This window comes from Lactuca virosa, chromosome 9 (genome assembly GCF_052849685.1).
Source record: "Lactuca virosa cultivar CGN04683 chromosome 9, Lactuca_virosa_CGN04683_v6, whole genome shotgun sequence".
In the NCBI taxonomy this organism is placed as follows: domain Eukaryota; kingdom Viridiplantae; phylum Streptophyta; class Magnoliopsida; order Asterales; family Asteraceae; genus Lactuca; species Lactuca virosa.
In genome coordinates, this window is record NC_136434.1 from 20,586,300 (window position 1) to 20,599,559 (window position 13,260).

Here is a 13,260-nt window from a genome sequence, read left to right on the forward strand (position 1 = left end):
ACCACTTGAATAGCACACTTGTATTTTCCGGTTCCCATTCTCGTCAAGGTCACAGTCTTTAGTAAGGTGAGGCCCTCTAAAGTTTTCACATCCCACTCTAATGGCATGGATGGATTGGTCCATCTTAGTCATTCTTCGTTCCATGTTTTCCAATTTTGCCATCATTGCTGCCATATCATCAGTAATAGAATTCACCGCCCCTCGAGTCATGTCATTCCTTGGGTTGTGATATTCTCTAGAGTGCTTAGAGAATTCTTCAATTAGAGCCTTTATCACTGGGGGTGGTTTCTTTGTGAGTGGTCCTTGCGAGTCAAGGAGTTGCCTGGTTGTCACATTTACTCCATCATAAAAAATGGAGACTTCTTGCTGGCTATTAAGATCATGATGTGGGCAATTCCTTAGTAAACCTTTGTATCTCTCCCATGCCTCGTATAAGGACTCTCCAGCTTGTTGCTCAAAGTTTGCTATGGATTTCTTCAACTTGGCTATCTTTGAAGGAGAGCAAAATTGATCAATGAATTCTTCCTTCATCTTGGTCCAAGTGGTGATGGATCCTGGAGGGAGTGATTTGAGCCAATCTTTCGCGGCTCCCTTAAATGTGACTGGTAGCATATGTAGCAAAACAGTGTCGCGAGCCACATTTGGGACATTGAAGTAGTCGGCAATGTCGGTGACCTCTTCTAAGTGCTTGTATGCGTCCTCGTGATCTTTCCCGTAGAATGGGATCTCCTTAAGTTGAGCAAGTATGTGACCCTTAAGTTCAAAGGTGGAAGTTGCGGGAATCGCGGGTTGCATAAGTCCCGGGCCGGTGTCGTCACACATCCTTTTCTTCCATTCTCCCAAGGGAACTTCATCGATGTTAGCCATGGTGTTAGCTAGTTCGCCCTCTATGTCGCTTCCTCCTTCGGATTCGCTTTCTTCTTTTTCGGATTCGTACACGATATCGTCCTTGTTTGGGTCTTCGTCCGCCTCTGAAAAGTTGCTGGATTCTCCCACTTTCTTGTCCTTTTTCTTACTAAAAACAGATTTTAGATTCTTCAATGGTGAATTCTTTGAGGTTGCGGTTTCTCCTACGGTTTTTCCTTTGTTTTTCTTCAAGGTCGCTTCCGGGTCTTCAAGTGATGGAATCAAAGGTGTGCCTCCTCCTCTGGTCATATACGAACTGCAAACAAAAACAGAAAACACGTGTAAAAAAACAAAAAAACAAATTAAAAACGAAACTGGAAATCAGCTATGGACTCGCCGAGTAGCTTCGAGTGCACTCGGCGAGTTCAAGGCTAAAACAGAAAAAGTTTAATCAAAAATCTAAAACATAAAAATTTCAAACTTATCCTAATAACTAATTTACTAAAGCAGTAACTTTGTGCAATAAGGATCTCACACAAAGGACCGATAACACTAGTAATCAAATTAAATTTTAGAACCGTTCCCCGGTAACGGCGCCAAAAAACTTGATGTGTGTGAAACGAACTAGTTTTAATCCTACTTTTCTAATGTAAATTTGACATAAAATAGGCAGTGTACCTGTCAATTGGTGGTATAGTTTTTAGTAAGCAGAGTATCGAACTCAGGGAACGGTAAATTTTAAATTAACTACTAGTACTATCCAAAAAAAACAAATAATAAAAGAAGGGGTTTTCTCTAGTTTTGCAAGACTAGAAAACTAAATATCTAACTAAAACTCAAACAAAACAAATAACAGCTAGAGAGTAAAAATCAACTAAATTCAATATTAAAGGAGACTTCTGTTTAGGTTTGACTCATTTGATCCTATGGTTAATTTTATGAAAAATGCAATGGATTAATTCTTCTTTGGCTACCGATTAAGGTGATTAGGTTTACGTTCGCTATTACTAGTCCTTAGAAAACAAATTAATCTAAGCAGTGGCCAGTTGTCTAAATTAATGAATTTCCTAGTTTATTTATTCGGGTTAAGTAAGACTTGTAGTGGTTAACTAAATTGGTCCTTCAAATAACCTCTTGCTGATGGTTCGTCACACAAGCTCACACATTAATTTTCATATTCTCTATTAACCCTAGTTTCACGTTCGCTATTCCTAGGCATATAAGAATGTTTTCACATAAATCATATGAGATTAGCAATTAAGAGATGGTCATGCAACTTAATTACAAGTTAATTAACAGAAAATAGTCATAATTAACACATAAATGTCTTTAACAAGCTTAGCAAAACAAATCACCAGATAAGAATAATCCAAATCATAAAATCAACACATAATCACAAAATTTGTCTTTCCTAAACAGAAGAAAATAGTCTTAGCTCATGATTACAGAAAAATCAAAGTCACAAACGAAATCTACTAATAAAAACATGGTTTAGACAAGAGATTGGGTAAGAGTAAACTTGATTTTTGCCTTAATCCTCCTTAAGATTGAATGTAGACTTGATTCCTTGACTTCCTACACTCCAGCAGTCCTTCAATCGAAAAGTATCCTCCAAGGGTTTTCTTAGAAAAACTGGGTATCGATCTGAAAGCCCCTTTTTATAGATTAGAAGCGACTTGTTGAGTCCAGGGATTGACTCTTCGAGTCTCTCATTAAATCCCCGTGTACGGCAAGGCAAGGACTCTTTTGCTTCGAGAATGTTCGTGCGAACTCGTCGAGTCAAGGGTCAACTCGCCGAGTCCTTCTTGGTTTTTGGCTCTTTTCTTCTTTCTTTGATTCCCAAGCTCCCGATATCTTCTCCTGCTTCCTTTTGCTTACGAGCACTTCTTTTGAACTGAAAATATAATTTAAACGTAATTAAGCATCTTTTGTTCCATAATTGCAATAAATTAGCCAAAAAATATTAATATTCTATACAAAATATATGACTAAATATGCACATATCAGTACTAGGGAGGACCCTAGTATGTTGGGCGTACACCGAGTACGCAGGGCGTACGTGGAGAAACTTCAAACCTTAATTTTAGGGTTTGGTCCATATATAAGCATCATTAACTCTTCATTCTTCATTCCCTCTCCAACCTCCAACCTTCATTCATCCTTAGCAACCCTAATCCATTGTGTGTGATCATTTGAGCTCAAAAGTGTGTGTTTATGGCGCTTTTGAAGCAAGGTGATGAAAGAAGCATCATCTTGTAAGATCAAGACATTCTAAATCCAGGAACACCTCACATTCAAGATCTATTTTGAGGTATAAAGTTATGAACTTTATGATTCTTTGCATATATCTAAGTTAGCCATGGAGTTTGTGTCCTTTTGGTCACATTATTTGGGTATTTTGAGTATGAGCTACTCTAATCCATTTAAGCTGTCCTTTCAGTCACTTTGATGTGTTTAGAAGCATAAAAAAATATAGTCTTGATCATATCTTTCCTTCCATGCATGTGTTTTGAGGTCTTAATGGGTTAAGTGGTTGATGTTTTTGATGTTAAGACCTTATTGGCCATGCAAGACCATAAATTTGGAAACTTTATGGTCAAAAACGTTATTTGGGACTTGGGTCTGCATTTGGACATGATAAGTCGGAGTAATAAGCTCTTAATCAGTTAACAAGGGAGTTATTGCATACGTTGGGTGTACTAAATGGTACGCTGCACGTATGCAGATTTAGCCCCGATGCCTCGGACCTTGAGTATGCCCAACGTACCTCCGGAGTACGCCCCACGTACGAAGCCTGAGTCGACTCGGCTGAGTTGACCCGACTATGTTGACTCGGTTGACTTGTGGTTTTTGACCAGCTTTTACCAAGAGTATTTTGGGAAAATGTTATTAATTTAAAATGGGAAATGTTTTGACATTTGGGATTTGGCTTGAACCGGTTTTCGGAGTGATAGCTTCTTTTATTTCCTTATTTTTATTAGTTTATTTTAGTATTTTTTAGCTCTTTTTATTAGTATTGCATTGTATATTCTTTATTTTTCTTTATCATGGATCGTATCGGGGACTTTCTATGTTGCATGAGGTATTTTGCAGGGTTTTGGAGCTTGTTGCGGTTATGGATTAACTTGGAAATGGGCTTTGTGGGCTTCCGAGACATTATTGGGCTTTGCGGATCCATTAAAGGAGATTTGGGCTTAAAAAGGCTAAAGACTTGGATGAAGTGGGCTTGTGAAGATGGATCATGGATTGTTATTTTGGGCTTGGAGCATCCATATTTGAAGCTAAAAGATGATTGGCTAATTTGAATCATGTGGGATATGGAGGGGACCAAGGGAATCTTTGGTAGTGGGATGGTTAGTGGAGGAAAAACGAGCCAATAGCATTCCAGCAGCACTTGCGTGGGTGAAATTTTCGTCGCGCGGGTACCCGCCCAACCGCCCAGTTTTGGGCATTTTGGTCATTTGGCTTGCCATTACCTTGGGGGATTGGATCTTTCAGCAAGAACTTCGATTTTACACCATTGTAGACAAGGAGAAGTCGGTTTTGAAGCTCAAGACTCATTTCTTTTCATCTTTCCAAGTTATTGGTAGTTTCTTTATGCAATTAGACTTTTGTGATTGTTGTTCTATTGCCATGAGTGGCTAAACTCTCTATTTTGGTTAACTTTGGCTAAAACCTTTGAGTGTTTGTGGGTTTTGGAAGGATTCATGTTTGATTATCAATTATCTCATGTTTATGATTCTAGTTCATCTTTCTTATGCTTATTTGATACTTTGATCATGAGCTTGGTACTTGAATGAGCAATTGTTGGTTTATTTTTTTGGTTTTGCATTGAATCATTGAATTTACTTAGAACAAGAGCTTTATGATGGTAGAAATCATCTCTAGCTTATGAATCATAGTTCCTTTATGGATGTGTAAGCATTGACATCCTCTAGGAATTGGGGATTCCTTCATTCTTAAGGCTAATTAACTTCTTGGGTTCAATTGCTTCAATTGGATCTTTGATTTTGATTAAGAAGGTGTGTTGTGGGCTTCCCCAACCTCCATACTACCTATGAGGAATCTTGGCATATCATGCTTCATGATTGCTATAACCAATTTGGGATGAATGATAAGCTTTGTATTGAATCCTAATGATAAACACACAAATGTTCATTGTGTTGAATTGCCTTGGTTAACCAATTGTTCCCAACATTTGAGCATCTCACCATCTTGCTTAATTGCAAGCTTTTTAGTTATTCAAGTATTTTAGTTTTCAAGCAATCACAACACCCCCCCCCTTTTAGTTTAATTGTAGTTAGTTAGTTTATTTGCACTAGTTCTAATAGATTGCATTAGTAGTTGAATACAACCATTTCCCCGAGGATCGATACCCCTTTTTACGATTATATTAAGTTTTATTAGCAAACAAAGGGTGTCATTTGCTTGGTGGACTTGACATCCCACCAAGTTTTGACGCTGTTGCCGGGGAAATTGGTTATTGTTATTTGATTGTAGACTAGGAGCAGGGAGTTATTCAGACTGCATTCAGACTGTGACGTGAGTTTTCCTTACTGTACTTACGGGTCGAAGGCACCAAGGCCGACCCATTGGATTGATATTCTAGTTTACTGTATGTTGCTATGTTGTAGTGATCTATTAGATCTGTATCTTGGTACAAGGATGTTGCTATGATGTAGGGATTTGTTAGATCTGTATGACTATCTATATCTGCTAGCTATTAACTGTTATGGTGTATGTTGATATGTGATAGTATACTGGGTTGAGGGGGACCAGCTGGGACTGAAGGCCAAGACACCCAGGGCATTCCGGATAAATTGAAGGCCTGCGAGGCAGACCAGTCAGGTTGAAGGCCCAGAGCATGGTCCAGATAGGCTGAAGGCCCGGTGAGGCGGTCCAGTCATGCTGAAGGCTCTATATGCATGGTGTTGTTTGTTATGTTTATGTGGTGGTACTTTGGGGGAACTCACTAAGCGTTGGATTACAGTTTTAGTTTTATTTCAGGTACATATGAGGATCATGGCAAGGCGAAGGCGTGGCCATACACATCCTTGGTTTTATGTTGTTGATCTTGTGAGACTCTGATTTTGAATAATGTTTTTGGAAACAATGGTTATGTAAACACTTCTTTTTAGTAAATGAGTTGTTTTGAAAAGTTTAAATTTGTTGTGATTTTTGGGATGTTACAATTGAAATTAAATAACTATTAGATTTATTTATCAAATTGAAGTTACATACAATACTAGTTGCCCATCATATTTCCTAAACATCGTAGTTTGTACAAAGATCCAGTAATATATTTCTTCCTTATTGGTCGATCGATAGCAACTCACGTGAAATATTAGTCACCAATATATTTCCACCCAAGTTTCTACCAAATTTGAGACATACATTATTTCTATACATTTATAATGAATATGCTTCGATCAATGAATAACAAGATGACCCTTCGACTATATAGCCAACCATGGATCTTTAAACGAGTTATATAGAATAAAACTGAATCTACAAAAAGTAAATGAAAGATATGACGGAAATCAACTACTAGAGTGAATTTTCAAGAAGTAGATATCAAATCCCTTAATTATTCATCCTTTCATTCAATTAGCACCACTCTTTGCTAAACATGAGCACCCTAGATCATCTCATTGTGTAGGTGTTCTTATTTTTGGTTTGATGGAAATTCAGGTACAAGAAACATGCCAATTTGTTTATGAATACAACATGAATAAATATAAGTTTGTTCCTTGTATAAGACTTGGATTTGTTCTCCATAAGTAGAAATCTGAACATAATTTGACGACAACTTTTTGTTTTTATTTTACTCTTTTTATCACGACGTCGATGAAGCTTTGTTAGGACAACAAGCACCAAACTTTTTTCATTGTGCTTCACGGAGGCGGGTTCAAGTCATATAGTTTGGTTACTGTTCCACAAAATCCCGGATACAAAAATACTAATACAGACTAAGATAAGGTTGTATGTAGTATAATGATTCACATGTAGAATGTTAAACAAATTGTTAGTGTTTATTTATATAAAATAAACACTTAATATTGCACTTCACGAAAATATGTTAATTTTTACTTATTTATTATAAGTAAATTAACATGAATACTTGTATCAGATTATAAGTATTGGATCTCACAAGAATAATATCGGTAACATTGTTGGTTATGTTTTTGCACAAATTTTTCCGTTTAACCATTATGTGTTTTATAAACATTTCTTTTTATAAAACTAATGAAGTCAAAACTTGTGGAACTCACCAACAATTTTTGTTGGTGTATTTTAAAAATGTGTATTCTCAGGTAACTAAGAATCCGGAGGTAGGACATCGGTTCTAAGGAAATTATATTTCCTCTCTTTTGCGATAAACTTGACATGTTTTATATTATTGTTTTGTTTTTAAATTATGATGATTTAATTTCGTTTCCAAACTTAAAAGTTCATAATATATTGATTTAAATATATTAAGTGTTCAATATATGTGGTTGATTGTGATCCAATTGTAACGTCGCAACCCGACGTTAGTTGGGGTGTGACATTATTTATCATAGGACTTGTTAAAAAGCATTTGCATACACATAATCTTTCTTAATAAATGTTTATTGCGTGCCTGTGATTGTCAAATAAAAATAGTTATGTTGGGTTTAACTTAATTTCTGCACTTATTTAACTAACCATATAATGTATATAGTGTCGTTTTACTTCAAATCCCTTGATTAATCTTGTATTATTTACTTCAAATGTGTTCCAGAAATTAATCAAGCATGCATAAAGGTTTAAACACATATTTTTAACCAAGTTTCGTTTTAACACTTTTGACATTATTATTATTATTATTATTTATGCATCCTACTTTCTATGATGAATTTACATATCTTTTGGATGTCTTGCAATATATTATATTCTTAATCTTATATCAATACCTAGATTGCAAAAAATCCTATCTTGCCCCACTTTATTCTCAATTTGTATAATCTTACTTCAATATGGTCACACATATGTAATTATCATTTTAGATGGCATTCCTCATTTTATAATTTACATATTGTTAGCATCTTCCAAAATACATGTTTTACCATTTTTAAGCCCTTTTTCCCTTATTCACTTAGTTGATACTTGTACCCATTCAGAAAACCAACTTTTCATCTCCTTACCGTTAGCATGTTTCCAACATATTTAAAAGTTTTGTGTGTACCACTTCGGGTACTCTTTTTAATTACATATAGACTATAGTTTTGTCCAATACAAGAATTTCACTTCTTTATGGAAAACTTGTTTATCAGAGTAAACTAAAAGTAAGATACATACCATGTTAAATCAATGTATAAAAAGCATTCACAAAACTTATAACATAAACTAAAAGTAAACGAGTTCAAAATATATTTAATTTGTTGAAAAGTTCCGAACATGTTCTTCATTACAAAATTTTCGAAATTCCTTTTTTAGAGTAACTGGTAAACAATATGCCACTACATACCATGTCATGTCAATTACAAAGCAATATATAACAATTAATCACAAATTACAACAAAAAATTGTTAGAAACAGAATTTAGAACATGATATAATGCAATGTTACAAACTTATTATTCATCACCCACTGTTCAAAACTAAGTGTCAGACACGAATTTATACGATATGAATTTGACAAACATTAACACGACAAAATTAGAAAAACTTGTCTTTGGTATCAAACACGAACACGACACATAATTAATCTGTGTGATACGTGACACAACACGAATATACATATTTTTAACCGTGTTACTCGAAAACACGGATAAACACAAACTTACATTAATTTCAATCGTGTTTATACATGTGTACAAGTGTCATGTGTCGTGTGTTTATACGTGTCATGTGTCAACCACTAGTTTAATTTATATCTATATGTGTTACAGATAAATTCGTTTTTGAAACGCGTAAGACATGGAATACGAATTTAAAATTTGCGTCGACACGAAACATGGGTTTTTAAAACCCATACAAAGAAAACTCGTGTAGTATAACAAATTGTCGGGTCTACCTATAAAAAAGCCCTTTGGTGGGCACCATAGTAATTGAGTCTTAACATAGACGACTTGTCGAATAGAATGGCCATTCCCAAAATTTGCAAAAAAATAGGTCATTTTCGAAATTTGTATTTATAGAACGTGGTCAATTTGGTGTTTATCCATTATATCTTTAAAAACTACGTGAGCCGAATGTATACCGTTCAAATTTGTATATTCCAAAAAAAACAAGATAGTTTTGAGCACAAGTTTTTCTGGTCCAAATGTGTCTTTATCTTTACCGCTAAAAAATTTATTGGTTAATAGTAGTTGTGAATTTACCAATATTTACGCGTTTTCACATTTAATTTCTAAATATGTCTATGCATGTTAGAACTCTGCATTGATTAACAACCTCTGCATTGTCTTATCATTTTCAATTTTGACGACCCATTAATCCAAAAGTTGATACATACATATATATACAATCAAATTAATTTGTTGGGGGATTGTTTTCGCAATACTCAGGGTTTAGTCAAATGAGTTTTCCTCCATGGATGATAACGACGTCGGTAATGGTCGCTTTGTTGGACGTTTTTTTCTTCCTTAGTGCAGATGCAGCAAGAACCGTTGGAGGTTTTGATCATAAGAATGTTGCATTTGATCAAAATTATAATGTAACTTGGGGAAACCATCACGCTCAGTTACTTAATCAAGGAAAGGAGGTTCAATTGTTGTTGGATCAATCTTCAGGTGTTCTATATATATATATACTTCTATCTCTTTCTCATTTTTATATATTTAGGTTCTATATTTTTACTATTTGATTACCAACCCTGATGATATATAATATTTTATTTTAATTGTAATGATACCAATTCGTTTTTGTAATCAAAATTTTGTAAAACATAATAAATGAATGACCATCTTTGATATGTAGATATGCATGAATTCTTGTATAAGAAAATTGTATTGATTACGTTAATCTTAACATTTTATTGCAAGTATGTTCATCTCCATGTATGCATATATGGCGTACAATTGATTACTTTATAATGTGTGTGTTCATGTATGCATATATGGCGTACAATTGATTACTTTATAATGTGTGTGTTCGTGATGAATATATAATTTGTAGGTGCTGGATTTGCGTCGAAATCATATTATGGATCTGGTTACTTTCAGATGAAGATTAAGCTACCCGCCAAGGATTCTGGTGGTGTGATTACTGCTTTTTATGTATGCATGCAAAAATTAATGCTCGAAACTTGTTGATCAATAATATTAATCTTTTAGATATTTTTAAACAAAGCAGTGTAATTAAAGATTAGTGTGAATATATATGATGAACATGAGCTATTTAAAAATCAACCATTTGGATCAAATCAAAACTGATTTAATTTCCCTGTGAAGCAAAATGAGAGTGAGATTTCAAGCTTGACTTGGTTTGACGATAACAACACTTAAATGGGGTTGGTCTTTGTACTGATTTTCCAACCCTGGATTTCCAAAAAGAAGTTTATATTTATATGTGTGTGTGTTTTAATATGTATTATGTATGCATATAAAGGTTGGAAATATATAGTTCTAAATGTTTAATTAGCACCATTCTCAACTCCTAAGAGTCGATCATTAGTTAATTACATACATATTTCAATATGTCTCTCTTTAATTATGTTGCTTTGATCGATGCAGATGTTTTTAAATACAACTATACATGATGAGTTAGACTTCGAGTTCTTGGGAAATCGACCAGGCAAACCTATTACTTTACAAACAAATGTATTTGCGAATAGTATTGGTGGTAAAGAGCAAAAATTCACTCTTTGGTTTGATCCCGCAACGGATTTCCATTACTACAAATTGTTATGGAACCACCATCAGATTGCGTATACACTTACTTATCTTATCTTATAAAAAATATATGCATCATTATCATCGTACAAGTCATCCTAAGGTTGAAGATGTGAGATTCGAATCTGGATCAACTCCAATTTGAAGTCTTTGATGATCACTAGGCCATCTTGATGTATCAAGGTGGCCTAGTAGTGATCATCTAGTATAAAACACTCCAAATTAAAATTGACCTATAAATCTCACATGCTTCAATAACTGTCATTCAAAAAAAAAAAAAAGATAAATATACCACATCAATATCAAAGTTATAATGGTTTTGTTAGTTTGATTTTGTGCATTGCACTGCAAGAAATCCCGTTTATATCACTATAACAAAATTATGTGTTTCTCGTGTCGCCGCTAATAGCATCGCCCATAATATTTGTATATTTTGTACTTTGTAGGGTTGATAAGGGGATTAGTTTTTTCTCTAAGTTTAATCACAATTTTACATTGAACAAAATATTATTGGTTTGCGAAATATCATATTTTGTCCCATTTTCAAGGAACGACTAATAAAACAACTTTGTTACCAGACAACAGGATTTTACTCTCAATTTAATTTCCCATTAAGCATATAAAGATTTCCGAATAAGACCTAACGATTATGTTTTTTTTTTCTCAGATTTTTTGTGGATGACACGCCAATAAGGATATATAAGAACAACATAAACAAAGGTGTAGGATACCCTAACAATACAATGCAAGTGAAAGTGAGCTTATGGGATGGGTCTTCTTGGGCTACTGATGGGGGCAAAACGAAGGCCAATTGGACAAATGGACCAATTGAAGCCCATTTTCAAGATTTTAAGATTGATGGATGCCTCTCGCCAGTCAATAATCGTAATAAGGATTGTTTTGCCCAAGACTATTGGTGGAACACCAAAACCTACTGGCAATTGGACACAAAACAACAGAAAGCTTATGATGAAGTGAGAAAAAAGTATATGAATTATGACTATTGTAATGATAAGAGTAGGTATCCTACCCCTCCTCATGAGTGCACTGGGTGAAAAGATGAAAAAAAAACAACTTCTTCGTTAGTAATATGCATGGGACTTTGGGTTGGTTACTTATGAGCTGTAATACACTCAATGCCCAGTCTTCAACTCTAGCAATAAGATTGAAGATTTTTTATTCTTCATTTCTTATTAAAATTTGGTACCAAAATGAGTAAAGCTTTGTGTTTTCTGTAAGACCCGTGGATCTCGGAAGAAAACTCTTACAGGAAGTTTGCATGATTTAGGGATAGAGCCATAGGGTGATCACGCTTCTTTTGAACCCCACAAATTTGTGAGACCCGGATATTGATACCATGCTGTCGGACAAAGATACTTGCATTAGACCTCATGAAGCGCACAATTTATTTAGAATGAGCCACATTTTTCAGGAAGATGAAGATCGTTGGCATGTCAAGGATCTATTTCAATAATTATGTGAATTTTAAAAATGATTATTTTTTATTTATCACTGAAGTATTACATAACAATAATATCATATTTTTTAACTACATTCCATTCATCATTATATAATGTTTATTGAGAATTGCAATATGCAAGATGAATCAAAGAATTACCGCACACTTATGGGAATATGATGGAATGTGCTTAGATCACATAGTCTATATGTAATTAAAAAGAGTACCCGAAGTGGTACACACAAAATTTTTAAATATGTTGGAAACATGTTAACGGTAAGGATATGAAAAGTTGGTTTTCTGAATGGGTACAAGTATCAACTAAGTGAATAAGGAAAAAAGGGCTAAAAAATGGTAAAACATGTATTTTGGAAGATGCTAACAATATGTAAATTATAAAATGAGGAATGCCATCTAAAATGATAATTACATATGTGTGACCATATTGAAGTAAGATTATACAAACTGAGAATAAAGTGGGGCAAGATAGGATTTTTTGCAATCTAGGTATTGATAAAAGATTAAAAGTATAATATATTGTAAGACATCCAAAAGATATGTAAATTCATCATAGAAAGTAGGATGCATAAATAAGAAAAAAAAATGTCAAAAGTGTTAAAACGAAACTTGGTTAAAAATATGTGTTTAAACCTTTATGCATGCTTGATTAATTTATGGAACACATTTGAAGTAAATAATACAAGATCAATCAAGGGATATGAAGTAAAACGACACTATATACATTATATGGTTATTTAACTAAGTGTAGAAATTAAGTTAAACCCTACATAACTATTTTTATTTGCAGAATTTCGTATATGCCCTTGGTTTAAATCTAAATATTGTATTTGTCCGACCTAAACTCTAAATAACGTATTTACCCTTCTTAATGTTTTTTAATATCATATATACCCAAATCTATTTTTTTATAACTTATATTAATTTATAATTCATTTTCATGATCTTAAATCACTATAATTAAAAAAACATTGTAAATTGACAATAATGCCCTTAGTTCTAAAATCCAATACAACACACATCGTTCATCACTCTTCATGTTCTTGAATCTCCTCCACCGAGTAATGTCTTGAAAACTGCC

The 13,260-nt window shown here is 34.0% G+C and overlaps 1 protein-coding gene and 1 non-coding gene across 2 annotated transcripts; both read left to right on the plus strand.

The window, feature by feature from the left end:
• Nucleotides 1–376: 376 nt before the first annotated feature.
• LOC145141625 (small nucleolar RNA R71) lies at nt 377–483 on the plus strand. Its single transcript, XR_013722819.1, has one exon. It is a non-coding gene; the product is annotated as a small nucleolar RNA R71 (small nucleolar RNA).
• An 8,781-nt stretch (nt 484–9,264) lies between these two features.
• Nucleotides 9,265–12,156, plus strand: LOC145138708 (xyloglucan endotransglucosylase/hydrolase protein 2-like). The gene is made up of 4 exons (XM_079072741.1): nt 9,265–9,601; nt 9,987–10,087; nt 10,544–10,737; nt 11,370–12,156. The coding sequence occupies exons 1-4, from the start codon at nt 9,388–9,390 to the stop codon at nt 11,755–11,757; spliced, it is 897 nt and encodes a 298-aa protein (XP_078928867.1). The 5' UTR covers nt 9,265–9,387; the 3' UTR covers nt 11,758–12,156.
• Nucleotides 12,157–13,260: the final 1,104 nt, after the last annotated feature.